Source organism: Equus asinus, chromosome 6, assembly GCF_041296235.1.
Source record: "Equus asinus isolate D_3611 breed Donkey chromosome 6, EquAss-T2T_v2, whole genome shotgun sequence".
Taxonomy (NCBI): domain Eukaryota; kingdom Metazoa; phylum Chordata; class Mammalia; order Perissodactyla; family Equidae; genus Equus; species Equus asinus.
The window spans coordinates 47,874,801-47,901,451 of record NC_091795.1 but is presented as its reverse complement, the minus strand read 5'-3'; the positions used below and the strand labels follow the sequence as shown (position 1 = coordinate 47,901,451).

Below are 26,651 nucleotides of genomic sequence, written 5' to 3'. Positions count from 1 at the left end.
ACCATCTGTGGGCTAGTTTCTGCTCTTGCTGTCAAAACTTTGTGACTCAAGCGTTAGACAAAACCTCGAGCTCTCATGACAGGTTCAGGAAAACCCAAGTCTTTATCTCCTACACTGAAAGAACGTGTACCCTCCCTACAGCTGTTTTATGACCTGGTGAGGCATTCAACAGCAGCCAGATCGCTGAAACTGCTGCTGGGAAAAGCGTCAGAAAGGAGGAACGCGGGGTTACAATGTGACCCCCTCCACAGCCCCGCCCGGTGGTAGTTCCTCTAGGCCCCAGGATTCCCTGAGCAGTAAGACCTGAAGAGCTGTGTCACTAGGCTCCTAGGCCTCACTGCTGGCAGGGGCGGAGGGGAGGGGTTGTGGTGAAACGGGGACGTGCATCTTAGCCTCCCACAGGCTGGCTCTCACTTCCCCTTGGCCTCCGACACCGATTTCCCATCAGACCAGGCTAAAAAAAAAAAAAAAAAAAAAAATCAGAAACCCGCTAAGCTGCTCCCGGCTCATTTATTCACACCCCTCCCATCCGTTTCGGGCCTGCCTAGGTCCCACTTCCCTCCTGAAGCCATCCCAAACCTCCTGGCCTAGGGACCTCGCCCTCCTCGGGCGCTTCTGCCCGACGGCACCTGTTCGGGCCTGGGTTACACGCCGCCCGGTTGTTTAGATGCGAATGTAAACAGACGCACAGGAAAAGAGCGTGGGACCGCCTCCCCGCAGCGGCGCGCCTGGACCCAGCCGTGCGCCCCGCGCAAAGGGAATGAATGAACTCAGGACTCAGGGGGCGGCCTGCAGGACGGAAAGAGCGCGCGCCGACCGCCGGCACCCACCCGCCCGGGACGACGCGCCCCTGCGTGACCCCGCTCGCCGCGAACACGCGATCCCGAGCCGCGAGCGCGGGAGGCAAGGGAAGGCAGGCGCTTGAGGAAGATCCGGCCTCATAGGCCCGGAGGCGCAAGGGGTGGGCTCTTCTTGCAGGAGCGGGCCGCGCATTGGCCGAGCCTCCGGACTGAGCGCTGGGATTGGGCGCCCCGCCCCGAGGGCGCCCTCCGCGGGGAGGAGGGCGGGCCCCAAGGGCGTGGCCGGCGCTCGGCCCTGCCCCAGGCGTTCCAGGCTCGGGTGGGAGGGCCGCGGTCTGCATCTGGGACCCCCGCGTTGGGGCCGCCGTATGGGGCTGTTGGGCCCGCGCGCACCGCTGCAGGCCCGGCTGGGGCGTCCGAAGCGCTCGAGCTGCGGTAGGTAGTGGCCGGCGCGCAGCCGCGGTGTCCGAGGGGCCGCGGCGCTGGGGGCCGCGGCCGGACAGCCCCGGTCCCCGGCGGCCCGGCCCCCTCTGCCGCGCGGTCTCTCTGGGTCTGCGAGGCCCTGCCGGGCCGCCGCGCCTCGCGTCCCCCGCGGGAGGGGCACAAAAGCTGCCTGGGGGCGGGGGCGCCTCGTGCCTTCGCCTCCATTTTGCAGGCGGAACGGCGGGTGCGGGTCGGGACCGCGACCGCGGAGCCGGGGCGGGGTGGGAGGCCGCGGTTGGAAGGGCCTGAGCGCGGCGAGGCCGGGCGGAGGTGGGGGCGCGCGCGTCCTCGTCCTCCCTTGCGAGCAGCTGCTTGGCCGTGGCCGCGAGGGCTCGCTTCCCTCTCGGCCCCTGCCCGGGCGTGCCCTGTTTACCCTGCGCCCTCGCCGAGGCCCCGATGCCCCGGAGTAAGGGGCTCGCGCTGCTCCCGATCCGGCCCACTGCGGAGACCCTGTCTCACCAGCTCAGGGTCATTCCCACTGGAAAGATGGAGACGAAGGATGCCTTCTTGTCGCCTTGAATGCAGCAGTCCCCAGCTGCCGAGGGGAAAAAGCAAGATGTCTCACTTTTTTGCCCAGAAGGGCCACCCTTTCCAACCGTTATCACTAGAACAGTTCTCGGCAGCCCAGGGGCGCGTGTCCAAAACCTCCTTCAGCCCCTGTATAATTATTCGGTTGGGTTTGGGGTATTGTTTGTAATAAAAATGAGCGGAAACCTGCTCCAGAGTAAATTAGACCTCACTGGGAATTCACTGCGGGGTGGAGGGAGGCGGGCACGAAGATGGGTAGCGTTCATGAAGACCCTAACGGTTCCTAGATCCAGAGTATGAAGAGCGTTGTTAAAATGCATTACAAACTGTGTTGCGTCAAGGGTCAAGGGCTTGGTTAAAAGAAGTAGAGGTCACCATTTCTCATCCTTGTTCCCCCATCACCTGGTCAGTCAGTTCCACTCAGCACAGAAAAGAGCAAAGAACTCACCACTTCTGGAAGCTTTTTATAACTCTCCTCCCACTCCAGTAATAATCACTAATAATCACTCCCGCCTTGGGCTACCTTCTCTTGCCTCTATTTTTACACAGCACACTGTATCGTGGTGTCCCCAGCCCCTAGCACAATGCTTGGAACATAGAAGGCACTCTGTGATTGAAAGAAGCCAAAAGAAAACAAAAAATCAGCAGTGTAGCCAAAACTTGACAAAAGGAAAAAAACACGCTTTAATTCCTTTAACTTGTTGGGCCAGTTATTCCTCCAGGTTAGGGAGACAGTTGAGCTCTGGCTCTCTGAAGTCAAATCAGACTTTAGCTCTGTCGTGTTACTAACCCTGGACAGGTTATTTAACTCTGTCTCAGTTTCCTTATCTGTAAAATGGGAGTTAGAATAGTATTTACTCCATGGGTTCTCAATATTAAATAAAATCTTGTCATAAAGTGCTGATCATAGTTCCTCGCACAAAGAAAATGTGCAGTTGCTGTAGGAGTTGTTAGGATAAAAATAAACAGGGACTTGAACAGATTCACTAATACTGAGTGTATCTGTGTAGTGCTTCACCCGTCAGGGTCTGTCTGCCTTTGGTCTTTATCTGCTCCTTGATTTTAAAAAATTGCTTAAACCTTTCCAGATTCTCCCCGCCCCCCAGTAAAAGAATTCCATAGAAGATTAATAGTTTATGCATGTAGTCCTACCATCCACTAGAGATTGATGAGGTGCCAAATAACAATTTGGCCAAGTATTACAGTAGTATTTGATACACTCTTAATGTGGTCTCTTACTCAGAATGGTCATACAAAAGCAGAGGAGGAAGACAGACTCGGCCTGATGTGGCTGAGAGAAAGTCCGTGGGAGGGGTGGTCCAGCCAGAGAGGCAGAGCTTGTGGAGGTGGGCTTGCGCTGCTGTCTCTCCTTATAACTTAAGTCTCTTCTCATGAAGAAACTGTCTCCTGTCTTTAAAGTTGTTCACAAACATTGTGAAAAGTGGAAGAAGCCTTCCTGTTGGCTCTAGACCGATTTGCCAGACCTGGAGGTGGCAGATACAACCCCTAGGGGAGGTTGCCTCACTTCCAGGTTTTTCTGGACCACTTTCTGGTGCAGGAAACAGGCTAAGTTGTATATTTCCTTACAGCTGTAGGTCCCCTTGGCACATCAGTTTCTCTTAAATTATTTGGAGTCTCCAAAAGAAATACCAGTCCTCCTCTCACTTGAAACTATCATAGGAGAATTCTGGTCTCTGGTTCTGCTTGTAGAATAGCCACAATGAGTCTTGAATCCTTTTTGAGGAATACTATTCTTTCTGGGGACTCTCTTCCAGCTGTGACATTCTATAATTAGCCATTAAAAACCTGCCACAAGGTGTGGGTTTTTTTCTGGTGTCCTGTTGGAAAGCCGTTAAGTTCGAGGACTGTAAATTTCCTTCTTTGTGTGCCTGGCATAAGAGAGGTGCTCGATGAATGGTTGTAAAGCCATGAAAGTTGTTGCTTTTCAGGGCGCTAAAACAGGCGTACTCACCTGGTGTTCTGAAACATTATTGTGCTTACCACTTGCCTGGAGATCTTGCTGAAATGCAGGTTCTGATTCCAAGGCTCTTGGTGGGGCCTGAGAATGTATTCCCAACAAGCTGTGAGGTGTGGACGCTGCTCGTCCATGGGCGACACTTTGAGTAGAAAGGTACAGACATAAGCATCTGCATTTGCTTTTTATAAGTACCAGTAAACAGGTTTTGTTTTCTTTGGGTATTGGAAAAGTGAAGTCTTGAATTTAGGAGCTTTTTTCCTATTTATTATTTTATTCTGTTTTTAACAGTTCTCTTTTATTCCAAAAAGTGATTTGAGCAATCTTTCCAAGATACTTTTAGTGTAACAAGATTTTATATAAAAGTAATTGAGGCAGAAAAGGTAAAAGAAAAGTAAGAGGAAGTCGAGGGTAAGATGAGTATAGAAGGTGAGTGTTCCTCTGTCCTATACGTTTTAATTGTGCAGGACTGCAGATTTGGCCCTGGGCTTCCTAGTAGCCAAAGCAAAAAGGAAAGTTTTTATCAGTTTTGCCAGTACCTATAATGTAAAAACAAACTGGCTGCTCGAATAGCTGTTTCTATTACTGGGACCAGAGAATTCTCCCATGGGTTCTCCAAAGGGGATGCTTTGATAAGGTGAGTGACATTCTTAATAGCATCTCTTGAGAAAACCAGTAAGATTCTTATCCGTCTTCTTACATGTGGCCTGATGGGCTCACAAGAAACTTTCAGTACAGTAAAGCAATGGCCTGTGGAACTGCGACCACGTCGTCCAGGGCCAGCTTCCTTGGTGGGTAGGAGCGATTTTTGCTACAGGGAAGCTGTTTTTCTGCCTTGCCCTTTGCTGGGAACAGAGGATACAGTTGATTGACATGTTCAGTCCTCTGCATCCTCATACATTGAGCTTTGTTGAATGGGGACAATCTAGGGACTGCTGAGGCCAGAGGGCTTGGGATTGAGGGGAGGGGTGGCTGGAAGCTCAGACAAGCTCCTTGTAGCTGTGGCATTTGCATCTCTTTAAAGGCCATCTAAAGACCTCTCATGACAAGTTGGAAGATAGGCTTTGCTGTGAGGCTGTCTGGTGGTCCCAGTCAGCCAGCCAACTGGTGAGTGAGCAAGTGAGAAAGCAGGGGGAGAGCAGCCCGGTGACAGCCTTCCCACCACACTGATCCAGAGGGATCCAGTGGTTCTCTGAGGGCCCTGGAGGACTCTTTCTTTGACTCTCAGGAAAAGGTAGGGAAGCAGCCTAGGGGGAAAAGGCTGGAAGCTGCAGGTGCCCGAGGATCCTGAGGCTGGCGTTGGCACATTGCCACACCATCAGAGACACCCCTCTACGGCTTTGAACCTGTTCTTCCTTTCACTTTGCTTTGCTGTTACCTGCATAGGAGGGGACACTGCACTGAGGGTGATCTGCCCCCCAGCAAAGACAAGGTTGATGCAGAGGACTAAGGGGCTTCAGGGCGTCCACAGCTGGGGAAGGAGCAGGTGGAACAGTGGGGCTCTTGGCCATTGGCCTCCCAGTCTCAAACCTCCAGCCACAGTGCTCCTGGCACCCTCCCTGCTCTGTGGCAGGCCTGGGCCTCTTGTGACTGACCTGTTTGTTGCCACCCTGCCCCCCCCCCCCCCCCCGTATGTCTTTACCCCCTTTCATGCTGCCTCCTATGCCTGGATTGACTTCTGCCTTTAAGCTCCTTTCTCCTGTCATTCTAGTTCCCCGAGAAGCCTTCCAGCACCCAGACAGTGCTGGGTCCTGCCCGACCCGGTCCCCTTTCCTTGTGGGCAGCTTCATGTTCTTAGAGAAAGAGCAGCACTGAGAGCTTCTTTGTCTGGTTCTCAGGCTTGATTCTGCCAGTGTGTGTGCACGGCATTTACACTTACACCTGGGGCCTCCCGTGGAAACAAGGAGTCGTCTCAGGGCTTTGGCCCCTGATCTCATAGGGCTTGCTCTGTGGCTGGTACAGGTGGCTCTCTGTGTACTCAGGAACAGAGCTTCCTGGGCAAAATTGATATCAGATTGTTTCCTTTCTTTTTAAAGATTGGCACCTGAGCTAACAACTGTTGCCAATCTTCTTTTTTTTTTATACTTCTCCCCAAAGCCCCCCAGTATATAGTTGTATATTCTAGTTGTGAGTGCCTCTGGTTGTGCTATGTGGGACACCGCCTCATCGTGGTCTGATGAGCGGTGTCATGTCCATGCCCAGGATCCGAACCAGCGAAACCCTGGGCCGCTGAAGCGGCACGTGCAAACTTAACCACACGGCCACGGGGCCGGCCCCTGGATCAGATTGTTTCAAAGGAGCTTGTGATTTAGAGAATCCTGGAGAAAGTCCTTTTTGATCAGAGAAGGATTCCTCCTTCTTTGACCATTCATCTATTTGAATGATTTGGTTAAGACAGGAACACCACTCCTCCCCCCAGTCGCCAGTCCTCCTTTCTGATCCTGGACAGGAGCGAGTGGGAGGAAGCCCTGGCAGCTGTGACAGGACCGCACGAGGGTGGTGAGGCAGATACCAGGAAGGGTCAGATGTCCAGGCTTATGGAGTTAGTGTTACCACGTATGTGATGTGTGAGCATATTTTTACTGTAGGGCAAGAGTAAGCCAAGCCTGCATCACTCCTAATTATATCTGGTAGGTCATCCGGCCTCTGTAGGCCCTGGAAACTAATGGAGAATTTTAATAGCCAAGTCCAGGTCATCCCTAGAACATCCTGCAGCTTACGTGGCTTGTTTCTCGGTTTGGCCAAGGACAGGGCAGATCTGGGTATACAGACCTTCCTCAGATGGAAGGTTGAATTCATTGTTCATTTCATTGTTCATTGTGCTGTGAGGCCTCTCCTCACTCAGCCCAACCTCCTGGTGCCTCCCTGTTAGGGAGAAGGCCAGCTGAGGCCTCTACCTGCCATGGAGCTGCTAGCCTCCAGGAACCCTGTACAGTGTGTGATCTGAGAGCAGCGAGGCCCCACAGAGAGTAGTAGATTGTTTACAGCTACTGACCTGGGAGACAGTGTTGGTCTAGCACAGCGAATCGTTTTCATCAGTCTGAGCAGTCCATTGGTTGCTTTGGAAAGGAGTAAGCTGTCTCACTGGAAGGGTCCAAGCAGAATCCTCCACTCCACCTTCACCCCCAGAGACTTCGGAGGAATGATGTGCAAAATCCAGACTCTAGGGAGGTGAGGGCTGGACCTGCATGCAGGGGACAGCTGCCCACCTGGCAAACGCGGACAGGACTGAGCTCTAGAAATCCAGAACTCGTTCGTTTGCTGGGCTGATGTTTTCTTCAACATAATTGATGTTTTAAAATGGTTTGCCTTTGACAGTTATTACTTCAAGGAATTTTCACTGGTTATCTCTATCCCAGTTGATTTCTCCCTTTCTTTGTGTTCTGTAGTGTCTTATATACAATTTGGAATGAACTTTTGAGGGCCTCTTTTTGTTTTTTCCTTGTTTTTTCTCTCATGGTTCTCATAATAAACTCGTGTAGCACGGGAGAAAAAAGCATGATTTGTTAGGCAGATTAATAAGTAAAATTCTGAAGGGACTGCTTATCCAGACTCAGAAAATAACCACCTGTAATCTGTCTTTTCAGAAGTAACATTTCCTTGAAAATCATTGCATTTCAGACCTTCTTACCTGGTTGCTGCAGGGCTCTGGTGACACTGTTAACCTAGCTCAGGTTTGTATGCATATTTGTAAGTTATCTAGAGTGTCTTCTGAACAGCTTATAATTCTAGCTCATCCCCTCCCCCCCGATAAATGGATACCTTCTTGTTTGAATAATGAGATCCAGACAAGACAAATCAAAAATATGTTATCAAAACAAAGACTGCGCTCATTTGTTTGCACCCCTCTCTTGCCGCAGCATCATCTTATTCCAGGCTGTCACAGGACCACACCCTTTAGTGGAGGGGAGGTAGGGGAATAAAAGGAGTAGCCACCCCTCACAGCCCGACTCTGGCCATTTGAGAGTTGCTAGGAATGGAGCAAGAAAGAGAAAGGGGGGGCTGTGGGCTAGGTTCAGCCTTCACCCTAATTGTTCCATCTCATGGGCTCAGCTTACTCCCATAGTTATGAAAACAGTTTGCCTGCAAGCATCTTCATGTGCAGTTTCTTAGATAGCCACAAGGTGAGGATGTGGCTCCATGGAAGTCTCTGGCTCAGCAGGACTTGGTCACCCATCCCTCAGTCCCTCCAGCCAGCTCTTCCCTCGTCTACTTTGAGTGCCTGTCTGTTTTGTAACTCATTCCCCAGCTGGTTCATGAAGGGCTTGGGTTCTGGAGTCACACGGTCTTGGATCTGAATCTCTCTGAGCCTTGGTGTCCCCCTCTGTGAAATGAGGGTAAGAGGCTGGCACTCGCATGCTGCTGGTGGGAGTGTAAATCGCTGCCACGCACAGAGGGCCACTGTACCCCGTGCCTCAGCAGTTCTGCTTCTGGCTGTTTATGCTGTGGGTGTGCTGGCTTGCGTGCAGGTGATGTGTGCGTGTTACTCACTGCAGCATTGTTCGTCACAGCAAAAGACGGGAAGTGACTCCAGTCTCCACCGGGGAGGGACTGGTGAGGTAAGTTAGAGTACATCCTTACAGTGGGCTGCAGTACTGGGCAGTGAGAAAAAGGACGAGGAAGCTCTCTGTGTATTGCTAAGGAAAAATCTCCAAGATATTTTGTTTAAAAAAAGAAGAAGAAAAGACAGGAGAGTGAGGTTCTGAGCAGTGTCCTGTAGCGTTTGCTACTTTTGTGTAGAGAGAGGGAAGGGTTAACTAGGTCTTTGCGTTTGTCTGCATATGCACTGGGAGATGAGGGGACACGCAAAATTAATGAGACTGCCTCTTTTTGTGGGAATATCTAGTAGTAAGTATTTTCCTTGGTTATACGGAAGAATTGGCTGCTTTTTCTCCCCCTGTTGGAGTCCATTATTCCTCGCAAGATGACTTGTCACAGTGACTCTGTCATGCACACACTCCCTCCCCGTGACACTGACGGCACTAGCTGACACTCGGTGCACACTCTGCAGGCACTGTCGTCATGCCCTGCACACACCACCTCACTTAGTGAGGGATGGGGACGGGGGAAGAGGCAGACTTAGTCCACAGTGCATTTTAAGTTTGAACCACATATTATCTGTCCAAAGAAATTGTTTTTCAGCTTAGTTCCTGCCCCTGGTGGTGGTTGTGAGAAGTAAATGAGAGTACATGTGAGGTGTATGTTCTTCTCTGGGGTCGCCTCTGAATGGGTCTGGAGCCTCAAGTGCCCAGGCAGCCGGGCAGGGCCCGCTCGTGTTCGGGTAAGGGCAGTCTCAGGTGACATGCTGTTCCCACCCAGCCCTGTTGCCCAGTGTGCAAGCTGAGCAGATGAGCCCGCGTCCATGGCCACCTCCACCTTGTCAGGCTTCCCTGCTGGCGCCAGCTCCTCCTCTTGCCATCACTCCTGCTCCCAGGCTCTGAGGAAACAGGCTATTTCTGCCCAGCTTTTCCCTCTGAGGTTGGCCCAGTGCACTCCAGGCGGCCACCGAAACCCTGGGGGCACTTGCTCCTTACCCGCCTTCCAAACCCTCCTGGGGTTCTCCTCCTGCCAGCTTTCTGGCTTTCCAGCCCCAGCCCAGCCCAGCCGTGCTCCCGGCAGCAGCCCTTGCCTGCACATGTAGGCTGAGGGGTCTCCCTGTGTTGTCACTAAAGCTCTTACTGGAACAGCCCTATTTTCAGCTCCAGCTTCCAAATCGTTCCTTCCTCCCTCCCTGAGCACTCACCCTGGTTCTCCCTTGCCTGGCAGCGGCTGCCTGGTGTGCTGCTCGCTTGCTTGTTAGCATGTTAGCCTACTTGCTGTCTCTCGCTTGCACGTGCTCTCTCCCTCTCCCTGTCCCTGTCCCTCTCTCTCTCTCTCCCTCTCCCCCTGCCCGTCCCCCTCCCCCTCTCTCTCTCTCACACTTGGAATGAGAAGTCCCCATCTGCTCCACAGCCTGAAGTGTGGTTTCTGGCTTTGAGAGGGTCCTCCTGCCTCCTCTGCTGGGCACCAAGGGAGCATCCTGGGCTCGGCCAAGCCTGAGCCTGCCCTGACTTTCTGTTTTCTAGAGCAGAGTGGTCAGAGCCAGGCCAGAGTGCCTGCTGACCAGGGCATTGTGACAACAGAACCGGAGGGCCCAAGCCAGGCCCCTTACTCATTGGGGATGGGCCGAAGGGACAGGGACGAAAAGGTGATTTTAGGCAGGACCAAGCCTTGTCTCGGATTGGACCTGCATTGTCCCTGCTGGGCACCCGCTGCTGGGCCTGGTACTGGCCCCGGAAAAGCAGAGGACAGGATGATGGTTCCTGCATCTCCTTGTGGAAGGCCTAGAGCCAAGGAAAAGCTGGAGCTCTTTTCTTCTCTGAGGAAGAAGCCATGTTTGTTCTTTTTTTCCTTTGGCTAAAAAAGTGTTTGTCTTAATCATTAAAAAGCAAGGTGTCCTGGACACAGATGCAGAAAACTTATCTTTTTCTTTCTCTTTCCCATTTTGTAGGGAGCTGCAGGTTTCAGGGGGCGTCTTCAGGGGACCTACGGACATCTCAATGGCCCTGGGAGAAGAAAAGGCAGAGGTAGAAACATCTGAGGACACAAAGGCCCCATCCTACAGGAGGTGGAGCTGCAGGGAGCAGGAGGTGGGCACCCCAGGGCCCGTGAGCGGGGAGCAGCTGCCACGCCTGGAAGCTGAGGGAGGGCCCGCCTCCCCTGTGTGGCGGGCAGAGGGGCTCCCTGTCACTGCCTGCTGCGGTGGGGCCAGCCCTGGTCCCTCTGGAGCCTACCAGCCGCAGGCCAGTGACGCCAGCTGGGAGCCTGGTGGCTCCAAGCCTGTGTTCGGTTGCCTGCTTCCTCCTACCAGCATGGGGACTGGAGACCTTTCGCACTCCGTGGGAAGCCAGGTAGGTACTGAGGTAAATGGGACTGTGGGTTTACCTAGTGCTGTCCTTTTGGAGTATGTCCCGGCATTTTCTCACCATCTTACATGCTTTCCCAGCCCCTGTACAAGGTGGGGAATTGGGCGAGCTTGGGTGTGATGATCTGTTTTATAGGTTCACCTGGAGAGCAGGGCCTTGGGGCCAGCAGGGTCCTCTGTCCACAGCAGCTCCTATTCCTCAAGAGTGTGACTGGTGACCTTTTGAGGACCGGGGATGGTGTGGCCAAGACCTACTGCCCAATGGGCCAGCCAGAGGAGCTCTGACAGGGCGAGCCACATCCTGTTTCTGACTCAGTGATCTGAAGGCTCCGGGGCCCTAAGGAGACTTGGGGAAGGAGGGTCCAGGGCTTTCTGCTCCTGAGGCCTCTGAGACTGTATCTCCTGGGGACCCAGGGAACCTAGCAGAGCTGTGGAGCCCATGTAGTAGGCAGTACTGTCCCTGGGCAGGGAGAGTTTCTTGGGCCTCCCTGACTGCACGGCGGCCTTGCCTGGTGGGAGTCACATGGAGCAGAGAGCCCTGCCTGGCTCTGTGACCTCAGACAAATCACCAAATCTTTCAGGCCCTCAGCATAATTGGGAAGGTGACTGAATGACCTGTCCCTCCCAGCTCTGACGTCCTATTATGTTCTGCTTGCCAAGGCCTTTTGTGGGAATGGCTTGATCTCTTCAGTATCGTTGTGGGCTTGGCAGCTGCGTGCTGCCCCTCTGGAGCCCCATCCTGTGAGGAGGCTCTGAGCAAGATGGTCTGGGAGGAAACAGAAGCTGGGCCCACCTGCCTGAAAGGCGGGGGCCTAGGGAGGCTCAAGGCACCCATGAGTCAGAGATTGAGTGAGGCAGGAAGCAAATCAGCAAACACAGAAGTGGGCCGCTTCGTGAGTCTGCGTCTGGTGTGCACATAAAGCTCTCGCCCTGTGCTTTTCCCACATGAGCTCACATAATCCTCAGGTCCTGAGGAAGTGGTCCTCTGACTATTCCTGTTTTACAGGTAAGGGAAGTCAGGCTCAAAGTCACATATCTGGAAGGTGCTTGGCGTCAGGTCTGTCTGGTTCCAAAGCCCATGCCCTTAACCACGGTGCCGTCCTGCCTCCCTTGGGGAAAGTTCTTCCTGGAGCAGAGTAAAGATTCAGAGTGAAGAGGCTGAGATGAACGACTCATTTTGCCAGTGTGCAGTTAACGCTGGCATCTGAGCTGAGCCTGGTGGAGTCTGGTGGGTCACCTGCCTGCTGGGTTTGGATGTGTCTCCTGTCGGTGACAGAATGATTGAGGTTTCGTCTGCCCAGGACACACTTGTCAAAGGCGAGGCAGTGAGTTCCATCTTCACATGACAGAGCTGTCTGAGCTCTGCTCACTGGCAACTGGGTGTCTGTGGAGGAGGAACCTTTGACAGGACCAAGTAGGGGATCAGTTGGGGAAGACAATCTGCTTCCCAGAGCAGGGTGACCTTGGTGCCGGCCACTAGCAGCGCACTCTGTCTGATTCTTGCATCAGGAGCTGACTCTTGATTTCAGGACCTTTCCCGAACATCACCTGGGCCCCCCAAAAAAACTCCGAGTTGTCATCTAAGAAAGACATTCAGTTTGCCTATTTTCCCCTGAGTGTTCTTTCTTCGCTCTTATCATTGCAGATGGAGGAGACCAGGCTTTCTGCCTCAGAGGAGCTACCTCAGACCCTTACCGTTCCCAGAGCCACAGCCCTTTGCTCAGGACATGATGCTGACACCGAAGAGGACCTGTCCCCAGTTGAGTCACCCCGGGTGCTGGACCTCAGCCAACAGCCTCACATCTCAGGTTTCCCTTTCCCGTCAAGGTGGAGGTCTGGGGTGAGCCCAGGTGCTGCTGCTCCGCAGTTTTCCAGCTGCAGCGGCTCCGCCTCGTCCCCCGGCAGCAGTCTCCAGGGTCACCAAGAGAAGGCGGAACCTCGAAGTTGCTCCCTTGCCAAGGTCTCCTCCCTGGAGCTGGTCGTCCCCCAGTCAGCCCCCTCTGTGGGGCGGCCAGGGCCTCGGCTCCAGTGGTCGCCACAGCCTGTGTTCTCTGGGGGTGATGCTCCTGGGCTGGGCAGGAGGCGCCTCTCCTTCCAGGCCGAGTACTGGGCCTGCGTGCTGCCAGATTCCCTGCCCCCTTCCCCCGACCGCCACTCTCCCCTCTGGAACCCGAATAAAGAGTATGAAGACCTCCTGGACTATACTTACCCACTGCGGCCCGGGCCTCAGCTCCTGAAGCACCTTGACAGCCATGTGCTGGCTGACCCTGTCCTGCAGGACTCAGGTGTAGACCTGGATAGCTTCTCTGTTTCCCCAGCAAGCACGCTGAAGTCACCCACTGATATCTCCCACAGGTGCCCACCAGCACAGGCCACTGCCCTGCCATTCTCAGGGCCCAGAGAGCCGGACCTTAAGCGGTGGCCCTCTGGAATACCCCAGAAGCAGGGTGGCATGGGGCTGGCGTCTCGTAGACTGCTTGCATCTACCCCCAGAGCCCCAGGCAGTACAGATGCTCCTTGGGAGAGCAAAGAGCCAGCCCTGAGGGGTGTGAGGGACTGGCTGCCTGTGGGCAAGCACCTTGAGGTGGGCCTTCCCCAGCTGAAGACATGGGACAGAGGGTGGCCTTCACCCGGGCCAGAAAGAGAGAAAGGGACCAGCCAGAGTATCCGGCGCCGTGCCTGCATGGAGTCTGGATGGAAATCAGAGGAGGAGGTGGAAAGTGACGACGAGTACCTTGCCCTGCCCACTCGGCTGACGCAGGTTTCTAGCTTGGTTTCTTATCTAGGTTCCATTCCTACTGTGGTGACCCTGCCCACCGGGGCTCCCAAAGGGCAGAGCTCCCTGGACGTGTCAGACAGTGATGGGCCAGCTTCCCTCCCATCGGACTCCAGCCAAAGCCAGCTTCCCTCCAGGCCTGCCCGCAGAGGGTCCAGGGGCCCTGAGGGCCAGAACCACTGTTTGCTGCGCTCCTTCGTCCATGCAAGGGACTCTGCAGTGACAGGCGGTCTGGGGAGTGGCCAGGCCCTGGGGGTCTCCTCTGGACCGCTGAGAACATGTTCCTGCTTGCCAGCTATGTTGGACCGGCGGGCATTCTCAGATCCAGATGCTGACGGGCAGCCTCCCCGGAGAGGAGGAGAGCAGGGAAAAGAATCACTCGTGCAGTGTGTGAAGGTAAACTCAACGTTTAAGAGGCTTCGTGTAGAGGCGTCTTGTCTCCTCTTCCCCCAGTCCATTAACATCATCATAAAACGTAGTAACACTGAGCACTTTTCATCTGGCAGGCACTGTACTGCACCTTATGCTGTTCAGTCCTCACAGCTCTACCCGGTTAGCTATTGTTCTCATTTCACAGTTTGGAGAAGAAGGCAGCGAGAGGTGAGGTTACTGCACACTCACAATTAGCAAGGGCTGGAACCTGAGCTCTAGACCCCTGCCCCAGGCTGCTCTGCAAGGCTCCTGACCTTGAGGCCTGAGAGGTTCTCTGCACAAAAAGGGCTTGTGCTCAGATGCCTTCAGGAAACACTGGGCTAAACAAAAGGAGTGCTTTCTTGACTGCAGGGCTTCTCAGAGCTTCCTTCTGATGACGTGGGGTAACTGCAGAGTCAGGGGCGTTAGATGTGCCGTGGCCACCAAACCTTCTCTTGTGGGCCACCTCTGAGTATCCAGAGATAGAATGAATACTCTGCAGCCTAGTGTCGTCAGTGTCAGGCAGATCTGCATTTGAATCATGGCACTGCTGTCTCTGAATTTTGGCTCAGTCCCTGAAAATGGAGAGCCTTCCCTCCTTGGGATGTGTGGATAAATGGAATCATTTGCGTCAAGGGCTTTGCACAGCCCCTGGCGCAGCATCAGGAGTGTGGCTCCCCACACACTTGGAGAGCCACACAGGCTGCCTCCTGGCTGAGCACATGGACACTGCATCCACACCACGGCAGGGCTGTGGGCCAGAGGGCCGTGCCCCATGAGCCCACACCCCAGACATTTCCTAGCACTGGAAGGGGGCTTTCACCTGCCCCGTGGATTATTTTATTTGCCCTGTGAAGTGGGTAGGATGGATGTTAGCCTGTGCCCTCTTTTATGATAAAAGATTGAGATACCATGAGGGAAAGTGTTTGGCTCAGACTCCCCTGGGTGTGCGGCTGGCAGGAGCCCAGGGCCCTGGCTCCCTGGGCAGTGTGGGAGAGAAGAGGGACAAGCAGTTTGAATTTGGTTGTTTGGCTGCAGGTTCAGGTTAGGCACGATTATAGTCACTGATTTTCTGTTCCCATTTTCCCCATGACAATTCGGTAGTTAGCAATGGTGCTGACGTGAGAACTGGTTTCTGTGTACCTCTTCTGGGCTGTTCCCATCCCTGCCCTTACCTTAGCTGCTCTAGTCCCACATGCAGGGCTGGCCTTTCTCAGCCTGTCGTTTTTGGTGTCCCATCAGGCTGAGGGGATACAGAGCCAAGGTGGGGCTCTTCCTCTTGCCTTGGTGGAAGTCTGGAGTCATAGAGTGGGGCCAGTCAGGGCAGGAGAGAGGAGACTAAGGCTTCCAGTGAGGGGAGCTTAGAAGGGTGCACAGGCTGTTTCCAGGAACCCCCTGGATAGTTGCAGTCTTGAAAATGTAAACAGCAGTTCGGTCAGTAACCCCGTGTGTTCTTTTACTTGTCTACACAGACATTTTGCTGTCAGCTAGAAGAGCTGATCCGCTGGCTGTATAACGTAGCAGACGTTACCAACCACTTGACTCCAGCCAAGTCCAATCTCACAGGTCTCAGGTCTTCTCTGCAGCTTTACCGGGTAATGTGTGGTCCTGGCTTCTGGCTGCCCACTCACCAGAGTGGTGGCTAAATTACTTGATTACCAAGTAAATTCTTAAATCACAGATGCTTGGTATGTTGTGGCTCAATTGACGGTTTCACCTGAAATCTAATCAGAGCTCCCTTTTCAAATTCTTAATGCTGAAAAACTGTAAAATGTATGTTATTTCCCAGGCCAAATAGAGTTTGGAGAAAATATATTTATGCTCAATCAAAAATACTTAAGTGTGATTTGCAGTGTAATTTTCCAAATGTCTCAGGGATTGATAAGCATCGCTCTGCACTGTTACGGAGTCACTATCACACAGGGCTGTTATAGTAAAGTTATCCATTCCGACTTCTCAGCTGCACTGGCCACACTGGACTGAAAGTTCCAAGTGTTGGATCATCACATTTATCTAGTGGCCGCCATACTGAACAGTGTGCCGAAGGTCCTATCAGACAGCACAGACTGGTATTCAAGGATTTGAGTGGAAATCATACTGACTCCAGAAAATACACAGGGCATTGTGATGATATTTAAACAAAAATACAACTTGATTAGCTTCTCGGTATGTTTTGGTTTTGGGGTTTTTTGCCTCTTTTTCATTAAGGTTTTGTTATTTTAAAAATCTCTTTGATTTCGGCTTCTGGGTAACTTGACTTAAGATCAGATGTATTTAGGGTAACAGTTTGTGCCTGCTATTCCGGCATAATTATCAGTAGATCCCCCTTCATTCTGCGAAGTGTTCTGAATTGGATGATGTACAGTTGCCCAAAGTATAACATTAACTTGACTGAACTGCCTGCCGACTTCTAGCATGTCTGGTTGGCCAAGCCTTTCTAACCTCTTCTGAAGGAGCAGAGGTGATATTTGTGATCTGAGCCCAGTGCTACTCGAGAAAGGGTTTCCTAGGACAGTTCTTTGAATTTCTACCACCATCTATAACCTGACCATGTGCCTTCAGAAGAAGAGGGTGATTTACACGTGCCTGGGCCAGGGCCAAACACCCTGGCCTGACTGCAGCAGAGGGACTTTGTTTTTCAATGTGAAGCCAACTAAAATTTAGGGGAGGGGCCTGGCCGGGGTGTGCCAGCTGCCATACCCTAGTGGGAATGCTGTTTCCTGCTGGGTGGAGCAGGATGGCCATGAGTTCCTTGCCTGGAGTGCACTTGAGGCAGGAGAGGAAGGCTGAGTGTGAGGTCTTTGTGTGTAGCCCCCGAGTGCATGCACATAGCAGTGCAGGGCCCACCCCCAGGAGGCCCAGGGGCAGTGCCACTGCAGGCGATGGAACTGCCATCCTTAGACTTACCTGGGTGGCCTTTCCAGGGTGCCTCAGCCCCGCCGCCATCGGAGCGGATATCAAGTAGAACAACTCCATTCCCTCCATTTGTCCGTCATTCTGTCCTTTGCCTCAACTTCCAGGCTAGCCAGAAGCAACTATCTTGCTTTGTGGGTAGAGCCGAGATCTAAGCTGGGAGTTACCCCTGTAGGTCAGTGAAGCCTAGCCCTCTGCTGTCACCCACACAACTGTGTCACAGAGTAGGACTATACTGCCAACCCATTCCCCACCCAGAATGGTGCATGGCTCATGCATATGTATGAGCTACCTTGACCCCTGCTTAGATACCTAATATAAGCAAGTGTGTGTGTTCACATATTTTAACCCTGACTCTGTCTCATATACTCACAGTTTGTCTTAATAACACAGTGAGTTTGTGGCAGCATATAAACTACGGAGTGCTAAAGAATAAAATAATAGGCAAAGGAAAAGTGAAGACAGGAACATAGTAAATCCAACAGTAAAATCTTAACTTCAGAATGTGAACGGCCAAGTTCTGCACACTGTACTGAAGGTGGGCATGGATTTGACTTTACATTTCTTAGCAGCTAAAGGAACATCAAAAACAGTCAGCTTGGTAGTGATGAGGGGAAAACAAATCAGCTGCTTAGGAGACTCACAGAGGCTTCTCGAGGCCTGTCCACATAGAGGAGGACATGGAGGCAGGACTCGGTGGAGGCGGCGGCTCCCTGTGGTCAAGTTCACAGCATCTCTTTTGTGGTTCTTACACGTCCATTAGAAGAGAAGACTGTGTTTTGAGAATCCCATAGGCCTGTGAGTTCTAAGAGAAGCCAGTGAGATGTGGCACAGGAAGGAAACCCTGACTTTAGGCTGTTCATGAGCCAGGCTCTGCCAGGGAAAAGAAAACTTTTGTTAAATTGTAAAAAAGGATTGACTCTGTATGTACCTTTGATTCAAAGAAGGTGAAGTTAAACTATTGCACTGTTTACTTGGGGAATTCTGAAGACTGAGTGGGTTTATCTTCCACATTGGAGGGCAATCAGGCTCCCTGCAAGGGATCATTTTGAGTAACTTTTACAAAACGATAGTAACAAAGCTTTCTTCTTTTTTTTTCTGATATGCTTTAAGCAATTTAAGAAAGATATAGATGAACACCAGTTCCTGACGGAGAGTGTCTTACAGAAAGGAGAGATTCTTCTCCAGTGCCTGCTGGATAATACTCCAGGTAAGATGCTTGGGGTTTTGATTTAGCCAGCGCTTAATCCCTCTTGGCAGCAGGCCCAGTGACCCGCGTGTCACTGGTCAGGAGCCCCTCCCATATGCACCCATTGTCTTAGATTTCCTGTCTGCCAGCCCCTCACATCCTCACTGCCCTGGCAGCCACACGGTGAGGCCATGGCAGTCCTAAAGGTAAGCCGAGTGGAAGTTAGGCGTCAAGCCTGCAAGAACAACATTTTTGCTTCTGCTTTTATTTTTTCCTGATGGGCTCCTGGGTGGGAATGCTGGTTTTAATCCAGACGTCTTTGGTTTTCTGCTAGGGTGTTCACAGTGGGGAGCCCTCAGAGATTCCCCCCTTTCCCAGCACAGGTTGAACCCCTCTGTAGTTCTCTGCTTTGGAGAAGGATTTGTTTCAGGGTGGGAGAGCAGTTGGTCTCTTCTAAGGGAATAGCCTGAAGGATGAAATGAACCGATAGAGCGAGCACAGGTGGACAGTGGTGCTCAAACTAGGCTCAAGCCCCTTTTGCAGGGTGGGTTCCCAATTTAGAAAATGTAAAAATCATAGACTTCAAGAGTATGTCTAAGCACGCAGGGTACAAGGATTTGCAATTGTTGTTGTCCTTGCTGGGGGCGGATATAATAAGGAGGATGAGCTAGAGGTTAGGTTGAAGCAGTAAACTGATGGGCCCCCAAAATCAGCCCCTCATTTTTCCTTTAAGACTGAAGAACCAAGTGCTAAAAGAGCCTGTCGTATTATGCCTCAGTTTTGGAGTGAAGTGGGGTTTACACTGGAAGCAAACAGCATAAGCAAAGCTAGGCAGAACCCACAGGCTTGAGAGGCAATGAGGTTGCACTTGCCTGACCAAAAGTGGGGGGCGGGTACTTGTTACGGAGGTGGCATACAACAGCTTCTCAACCTCGGGACCACTGACATTTTGGCCTGCAGGATTCTTTGTTGCGAGGACTTGTCCTGTGCATTGCTTGATGGTCAGTAGCATCCCTGGCCTCTACCCATTAGATGCCAGCAGCACCTCCTCTCCAGTTGTGACAACCCAGAATATCTCCAGATGTTGCCAGATGCCCCCTTGGAAGAAGAATCACGGGGTTGAGAACTGCCCTCGGGGATAGGGAGCCCTGAAGGGCTTGCAGCAGGGCGGTGATTATCCAGTGTGAGTTATGGGAGCCATCCGCCCGAGCCCCTGCCTTGGGGAGGACTTTGACTCTTCTGGTGTTCTCTTGCACTAGGGTTTTTTGGTTTTTATTGAGGCAGAAATTCAATATGCCAAGCTTCTTTAATTACACCAGCATTTTACTGAACACCGTGTGCCAAGCGCTGAGCTGAAGCAGTTGACATATCAATTTTTTTTCCATTTAATCACAGCTCTGTGAGATGGATACTATTATTACTCTCACCTCACAGAGTTGTGAATTTGCCTGGGGCCACACAAGGAGTGGCGCCCTGGCTTGAGGCCTCCAATGCCGGCTCCCAGGCTGCCCTCAGTATCTGGAGGTGCAGGGGCCTGAGCAGGAAGGGAAAGAGCTCAATAATGGAAGCTCTTCCGGAGGCCACATTAACAGTGGGCCTTGTAAAAGCTACAGGTTCTTTGACTGTCATTTAAAAATCAATGAAGTAATACTTCTCAGTGCTTAATCTGTAATAAGAATATCCAACTTTGCCCTTCTCTTAAAAGGAGTCTAAAAGTATTTTACTGCCAAAAGAAGAGGCTTTTGGGTTTTCTGTGGTTTTCAGATATGTATCCAGGCTCTTTCAGATTGACACTCTGCCGCTCCCCATCCTCACTTGGAATAATTGCTATTGTGAAAATCACATTTCCTTGACATTCACAGGGTCTCTCCAGTTAGGTGCGTGGCTGTCCTCCTTTCTCCAGAGCACCCTGCCAGGGTCACTAGAGCCCAAGCACAAACACTCCTGTCCAGCTTCCTCAGAGCCTGCTTTCTTCCTCAGCCACGAATATAACCTTAGGGATGGGAAGCCAAATTAATTCCCCCTCTAAAATGTCTCTATGTCAGCCTCCTGCCAAAGGCCTCCCCCCAGAAATCTGGCAGATTTTCACTACATTTTGACCCAGTTACAAGTTGACGATCCTGTCTCACACCCAGACTCCTTATACTGATCAAATGACTGGAACCTATTGACATTAAGCTGAACCAGGCCCCTGTATGCATGTATTCAAGTAAAAGATGAGTCTCACTGAGAAAGGCTATTTCATTCCCCTTCCCAGCTTTCCTCTCACATGGCCCCAACCAAATAGTCTAACATTGTAAAATAAAAGTTCAGTGAAATAAAGGTTCCCTGAATTCCACTGACCACACACAGGAGGATGAGCAAAGGTCTGGTGATGGTGGAGGGGAGAACCCAGCCCGGTCACCCTTACAGGCGAGCTGTACCACACACCCTTGCTGCATTCCTCTGCCAGCCTGGCCAGCTCTCGTGAGTGGTCAGGATGGCACTTTGCCCTGATGTTGCTGCAGTGATGCGGCTTCCCCAGGGGCTGATCTCAACACAGGCAGCCTGTGTTCCTTCTCCTTCTGCCCATCCGTCAGCATCCTCTGCAGATAGGCAGCTTCCCCTTTCCTTTCCGCTGCTGGCAGACATTGCAGCTGTGGCAGGAAACTAGGGAGAGTGTTAGCACAGCTGATAAAGGCACAGGAAGCTAAAGCAGCCTTTGAGTTCAACAAAGGAAATCGTTTTTAAGAGAAAAACACAACTGTGCATTCTGAACCTAGCCCATCCCTTCCTCAAATGAACCCTTGGCCTCACTAACCATCTTGTCTTAGCCTGCTTTCAGATAACTTGCTTTTGAGTTTGTTCATTTAGGACCCACAAAAAAGGGTTCGCAAGCATTCCCAAATACAATACTGGACACCCATTTACATGCTGACACTCCCCCAGCCAAAAGCAGCTGATAGGACCTGGTAGCAGGACCCAGCGTCCGAATCTTGGCATGTTGTTTTGTTTCATTTAAGCCTTCTGCCCCACAGGATCTCCATGTGCCCTGTGCCTTCTCTCTAAAAGTCAGATAATACCTACCAGTCCCCAGAGAACCATGTTTGTGTCTCCTTTTGTGAATTATGTACAGTCATGCGCCACATAATGATGTTTGGGTCAATGACAAACTGCATATACGACAGTGATCCTATAAGATTAGTACCATATAGCCTAGGTGTGTAGTAGGCTACATCTTCTAGGTTTGTAGTAGGCTACACCTTCTAGGTTTGTGAGTACGCTCTCTGATGTTCGCATAATGATGAAATCACCTAACGATGCTATTCTTGTCATTAAGCAGTACATGACTGTAATTTCAAAGTGGAGCCACTGAAATTCTTCTCTCAGCTTTAATCAGAAGTTAACAACATAGATCCCTCCAGTACAACAGCAGTCCCCTGGAGAGTGACTGTTTAAAAAGAGTGGACATTCTTAGACTATTACCATGGTCCTATTTTATGTAAAATGCTACACCCTTGTATGTTCTTTTGAAAATAAACTTGCATGGTTTTTTTGGCCTAATTGCTTTGAACCTCATTTGTCAGTGTTAAAGGATGTCCTCAGGAGGATCTCGAAGCAGCCCAGTGAGCTAGAGAGCCACGCAGATCACCTGTATGACACTATTTTAGCCTCTCTGGACATGTTGGCTGGCTGCAACCTCATCCCTGACAACATGCCAGTGACACACAGGAGCGCCGACGTGAAGGGCATTAGCCTGGTAAGGAGAAGAACCCAAGAGAAGAAAATCTGTCTGTAGACCCCAGTGCTGGATTAGGGTATTGAGCTCCTGCTCTAACAGTTGGCTGTTTCTTAGAAGCTTGTTGAGCTAAAGAAATGAGATGCTGGGAGAAGCCCCTGATACTGAAAAGGGAGTTGCTACCATTGCCAGGAAGAAGGCTGGGGGTCTTTCTATGATGATGAAGGCTCACCTGGGTACTTTCCATTACTCAGTTTCACCCCTGCTCTAGACTAGGGTGCCCCAGGCTCCCATTTATGACAGTCCCTTTACCACCACTCCAGCCACTCAAGGAAAAGAGTGGCAAAACCTACCTTTTTATTTTTGCATGTGTACGGTTCTCCTGTATAGTGCTGTCATGTTGCCCCCTGTTCTGCTGGCTCTTCTCACCCAACTAATTTGGTACTCCAACTGCAAGCAACTCCTGACAGCACCAAGTGCCTGCAGAGACCCAGAGTTACAGATAACTCCCTGCGCCTCCCTTTCCCACAGAGGGCCTCTGCAATTTCTCATCCCACTCCCTTCCCAAAAGGGCTGGGGGATAGATTGGGGTAACAGGCCTTAGAGACTTAATAGCACAACTCTCTTTTGATCTCTGGGAAGGCCAACCAGGGAATGAGAGCGAGTGGGGCTAAGAGAGCAGAGAGGGTTCATGCCCACTGTGGGGTTGCCACTGCCCAATGTTCTTTATGATTCCACAGCTGGACCATACTTCTCTGAAATTCCTCTCCTATAACCAAAATATGGTGCTTGACACAGATTTTCTAGGCAAGAATTCACTGTAGATAAAAGAAAGTAAAGGATAAAATCCAAGGATGTCAAGAGCAGGGAGTCCCTGTGTTTTCATGGAAGGAATTTGAGCAATATTAGAAAAGAAAATTTTAGTTCTAAAACGAACGGAGGTTGTCATTTCTTCCTCTGTGGCATTCTGCCTATAACAGATGCTTCTCTTTCTCTTTCAGGCATCTTCTCAGGCAGAGATGTAATCTGTCAGCCCGAATCTGGCTGGTGGGAAACTTTCAGGAAGTCCTTGTAAGAGCCATTTAACACTGAAATCAAGGGGGAAACTTCACGAATGTACTAGCTTTAAAATGCCTTTCTCTTCCCTGAAGTAAGGGCCACTGCGTTATTATTTTTATTTAAAATGAATCCTTCCAAACTACCATTTTCCTTTGGTGCTTCTCTACAAAGAGCATGTGGCTTTGCAGTTTTTGATAAAATAATGCTAACAGGACTTAAAGGTCTTTCCTCCCCCCACCCCATTCTAGTTAAAAATGGCAGACAGAGCTCCTAAACTAGTCCATCTGCTGAGATCATTTAAAGAAGGCTGGTATGAAAAAGGTGGTACCAGATACTTGGTATTCTCAGGCATACAAGATGACCCAAGAGACTGAAAAAAGTGAATGCTTGGCTGGGAACTTAGGTCTTTTCAGAAAACGAAGCTTATGTTTATAAATCCCTCTTTGAAGGTTTTAGAAGAGACTTTAACTCTCCGAAGAAGGTTCTAAACAAAGTGAACCTCTACAAATTATTTTGGGCTGTTAGGACACCTTTTGTCATCTTCAGGGTTGGCTGCATCTCCCTGCCTAACTAATATCTTAAAGGAAAATGTGTGAGGGACTTAGGAACTGCCCCTGAGCTTCGGCAGGGCTACAGACTAATCATCCACCTTAAGGGTACGTCTAGGAGGATGCAGCCCTCCAGCCCTCCATTCCTCTTCTTCCTTGGAAGAGTATCCAAGGTCAGGGAAGGGCATGGATAGGAACACACAGCCTGATTACCTAAAGAAACTAAGGCTGTCAATAATAAAGGAAAAAAGGGAATTCTTTGTAGCTTAGGAGTTGACATGTGAGTACCTTGATGGAAAAAAAGAATCTATGGATCAACCACTTGAAGCACTGATTTTATATCTTTTCAAAGCAAAATGCTCAGCTCTTGCTGGTAACCACAGATTCTGCAAAAACAAAAAAGCACTTAAAAAAAGTTCTACTGGGCCATGTTTATGGAAGGAGGAAAGCACATTTTTTTCCCATCTATTTTTAGTATTACAATAGGCTAAGACGTAAGGGAAGAGTTCTTCACACTTAAATATGTGTGAGATACGCCCTGACAGATCTTTTTTCACACTCCTTCCAAATTCTCATTTGAGGAGGGTGCTTAAGAAAGGAAGATTTTTTTTAGGCTTATAAAGAAATTAATAAGTCATCTTAAGCCAAAGAGGGTGACTTTGGAACAATTATTCTCATAAGCAGACTTCTGATATCCCTTCAGAACAAAAACTTTTAATACTAAATTACCTCCTTTAAAAGAAGTTTAGGACTTTGGTTTTGGGGGCTGAGCCACATAATCTTAACACTGTCTCATCCACCTCCATATTAAATTAAGTATCAAACATGACTTTTCTGCTTTAAAATTTCTTCAGACTTGACAGTGATTGGAAAATAAGCTGTTAAATTCTAATGTTTAAAGATGAACTATGAAGGAAAACTATATAAAGTTCAGTTGTAGCTAAATAAAATGCAGAATTTCAAGCACCTGCTGCTACTATGGCACGATTTACCATACTGCTCAAGGGCAGGATCAGAATTAAACTGTATTATGATTCTGCCATCTCCATATTAATCTTGGTTCCATGCACAGATTTAAAAAGACAACACAAAACACCTCCCTAGCAAATAATTATATTTGTTAAACAGTCTTAAAAGCCTAGAATTAGTTAAAAAGGCAGATATGTCTGATGGCCCTATTCTTAAATTGATGTATTTCACTTTCTCTCTAATGTGGCTGTAAATTGGGACATGCCTTGCCACTTGAGTATGTTACAGGATAGCCCTCAGGAGTTAAACCCATTTATTTACTAGTATTGGATAGGTCTCTTAGTTAGCCAAAAGATTGAAGATGACAACCCTATAGAAACAAACTGGCCAATATTATAGCAACTGAATGCTGAATATGCCATTGTTTTCCCATTCAACCTAATTATAATCAGCTTCAACTGACAGGAATTTTCATAGAATATTTTATTTCAGAGTGCCCTGTTTCCCAAGAAAGTACTACTTTACCCAGAAATGATCTAAGATATTTTTGTTCATTTCCTTTGAAATAAGGTGTGACTGAAGGGTGCTTACTCTGGACCTAGCCGTGAATGCCACTGAAGAGTATCAACACAACTGTTAGTTAGATCTTCAGCAGTGCTTTAAGAAGTCTAAGACCTCCTTTAGAACTCAAGCTGAAACTGTTTGGGCCTAGGAAGACGCTACCAGCAGCATTTCTATCAGGAGACATGGCTGGGTTAGATTCAAGTAGCCTGGCTGGCCAGTGTGCTGTGGTACACGTTAGCCTTAAAGACAACAGTGGCCTGCAGTGACGTGACAGTGGTTATGAAATACCAAACCAAGTGTACCTGTAGTAAAATTTCCTAGTAGTTCCTTTAAATTAGAACTTAAGTCCACAGGGAAGGCACAGTACTAAGAGCCAGACAGGCAGTTTTGAGACCTGGCTTCTTGTTGCAGCTCCATGGCTAAGCTCATCTGCAAATAGGAGACAATGTCAATACAGGGCTGTTCTGAAGCTTAAATGGGAACATAAAGAAGGGTTGCTGTAAAATACGCTACAGTGGCAACATGTGTGCTAAGGGATATTTCAGTCAAAAACAGTAAGTTACTGCTCAGACCAGAACAGCTATCATTCTGCAAGGATTTCCCAGAGACTGTGACTGCTCAGGGTTCAGAACACTCTTCACTTATGTAAGCTAATTCATGGCAGCCACTTACATTCAAAATGCCAATAAGCAGTAATTCCCTTTAAGTGGACAAATTATTAAAGGCCATAGTAGCTTGAAATGTTTGTACTTGAAAATGGGAGAAGTGGGAATGTTATTTACAAAACTGCATTTATTGGCATATTCATAAAAGCAAATAACGAAGCACGCTGCAACGGCCTGTGGTAAGCCCCAGTCTTGACTGCCATGGGGGAAAGAACACTAGAATTTTCAAAACTAAATAAGTGTGTAAATATGCTTACATCTTAAATTTATGTAATGGTTTTTTCTAACTCACCAAGAATAATGAGCTGATGGTTTGAGCTTGCTGTATAGAACTGAAGTGCACAGCATCACACTGTCTAACATTTGTGTCACTTATCTAATTCAAAAAACAGTTTCTAAATTCCTTCCCCCTTTATACGGTATTGGTAAGGCAGAATGCAAACCTTTTGAAGCATTAAAAAAAAGATCTTCACCCAAATAAATTAACTATTGGTAACTTGAGGAATTTTTCAGTTGCCTTATGTGAGGATGAATAGATCCAACAAGCACATCTATAATACAAAGTAAACTATGATTTTATTGTGAAATTCTCATAGATGGAAAATTAAATTGAATATTTATTCTGTCCATTTCATTTTACAATAATCTTACCACTTATTTTTGTACCATGTATTTCAATTGCCTGTTGAGTGAAAATAAAAAAACCTGTAATTTTTGGCTTGTTTTTAGTTTAGATTTTATCATTGAATTAAAGACCCCACCATAAAATGTGTTGCCAACAACCACATCCCAAGCCTCTAAGTAAAAAATGTTTTGGCTGCTACTTCAACCCCAAGGAAACAATCTCTGATTTCTATCACCTTAAAATGCCAGTGTTAGCAGAAGATTTTTGTTTCCCACAATAAAACAAACCTTAGGATCTTTAAGGTCCTATTTAACAAAATTTTTCACATGTGCAAAATTCCACTGAAATAAATATATTTCTCTCATTTATCATTCCCACCCAGCCTTTGTGTTTTCAGTTAATTTTTAGGGATATAATTTCTAAAATTAGGGCAATCAAGTAATAAATTTCCTGCTTTCTACTTGAATGCTTTAACTCTCCTCCACTCTAAGTTATACAGTTGTGGAGGATAAAACAGCTGACAT

The 26,651-nt window shown here is 49.5% G+C and overlaps 1 protein-coding gene across 13 annotated transcripts; it reads left to right on the top strand.

The window, feature by feature from the left end:
• Positions 1-977: 977 nt before the first annotated feature.
• On the top strand, positions 978-26,218 carry CEP68 (centrosomal protein 68). 13 transcript variants are annotated; one of them, XM_014836774.3, is made up of 9 exons: positions 1,088-1,235; positions 7,408-7,460; positions 10,277-10,676; positions 12,336-13,862; positions 15,350-15,472; positions 17,904-18,000; positions 21,546-21,718; positions 22,699-22,768; positions 24,844-26,218. In XM_014836774.3, the coding sequence occupies exons 3-8, from the start codon at positions 10,326-10,328 to the stop codon at positions 22,720-22,722; spliced, it is 2,295 nt and encodes a 764-aa protein (XP_014692260.2). In that variant the 5' UTR covers positions 1,088-1,235; positions 7,408-7,460; positions 10,277-10,325; the 3' UTR covers positions 22,723-22,768; positions 24,844-26,218. The 13 variants fall into 13 exon arrangements, with proteins under 13 accessions (XP_014692259.2, XP_070368808.1, XP_044628513.2 ...); XM_044772579.2 differs by adding an exon at positions 8,298-8,345 and having other exon boundaries at positions 1,092-1,235; positions 22,699-26,218; XM_070512713.1 differs by adding an exon at positions 8,298-8,345 and having other exon boundaries at positions 1,096-1,235; positions 10,277-10,415; positions 22,699-26,218.
• Positions 26,219-26,651: the final 433 nt, after the last annotated feature.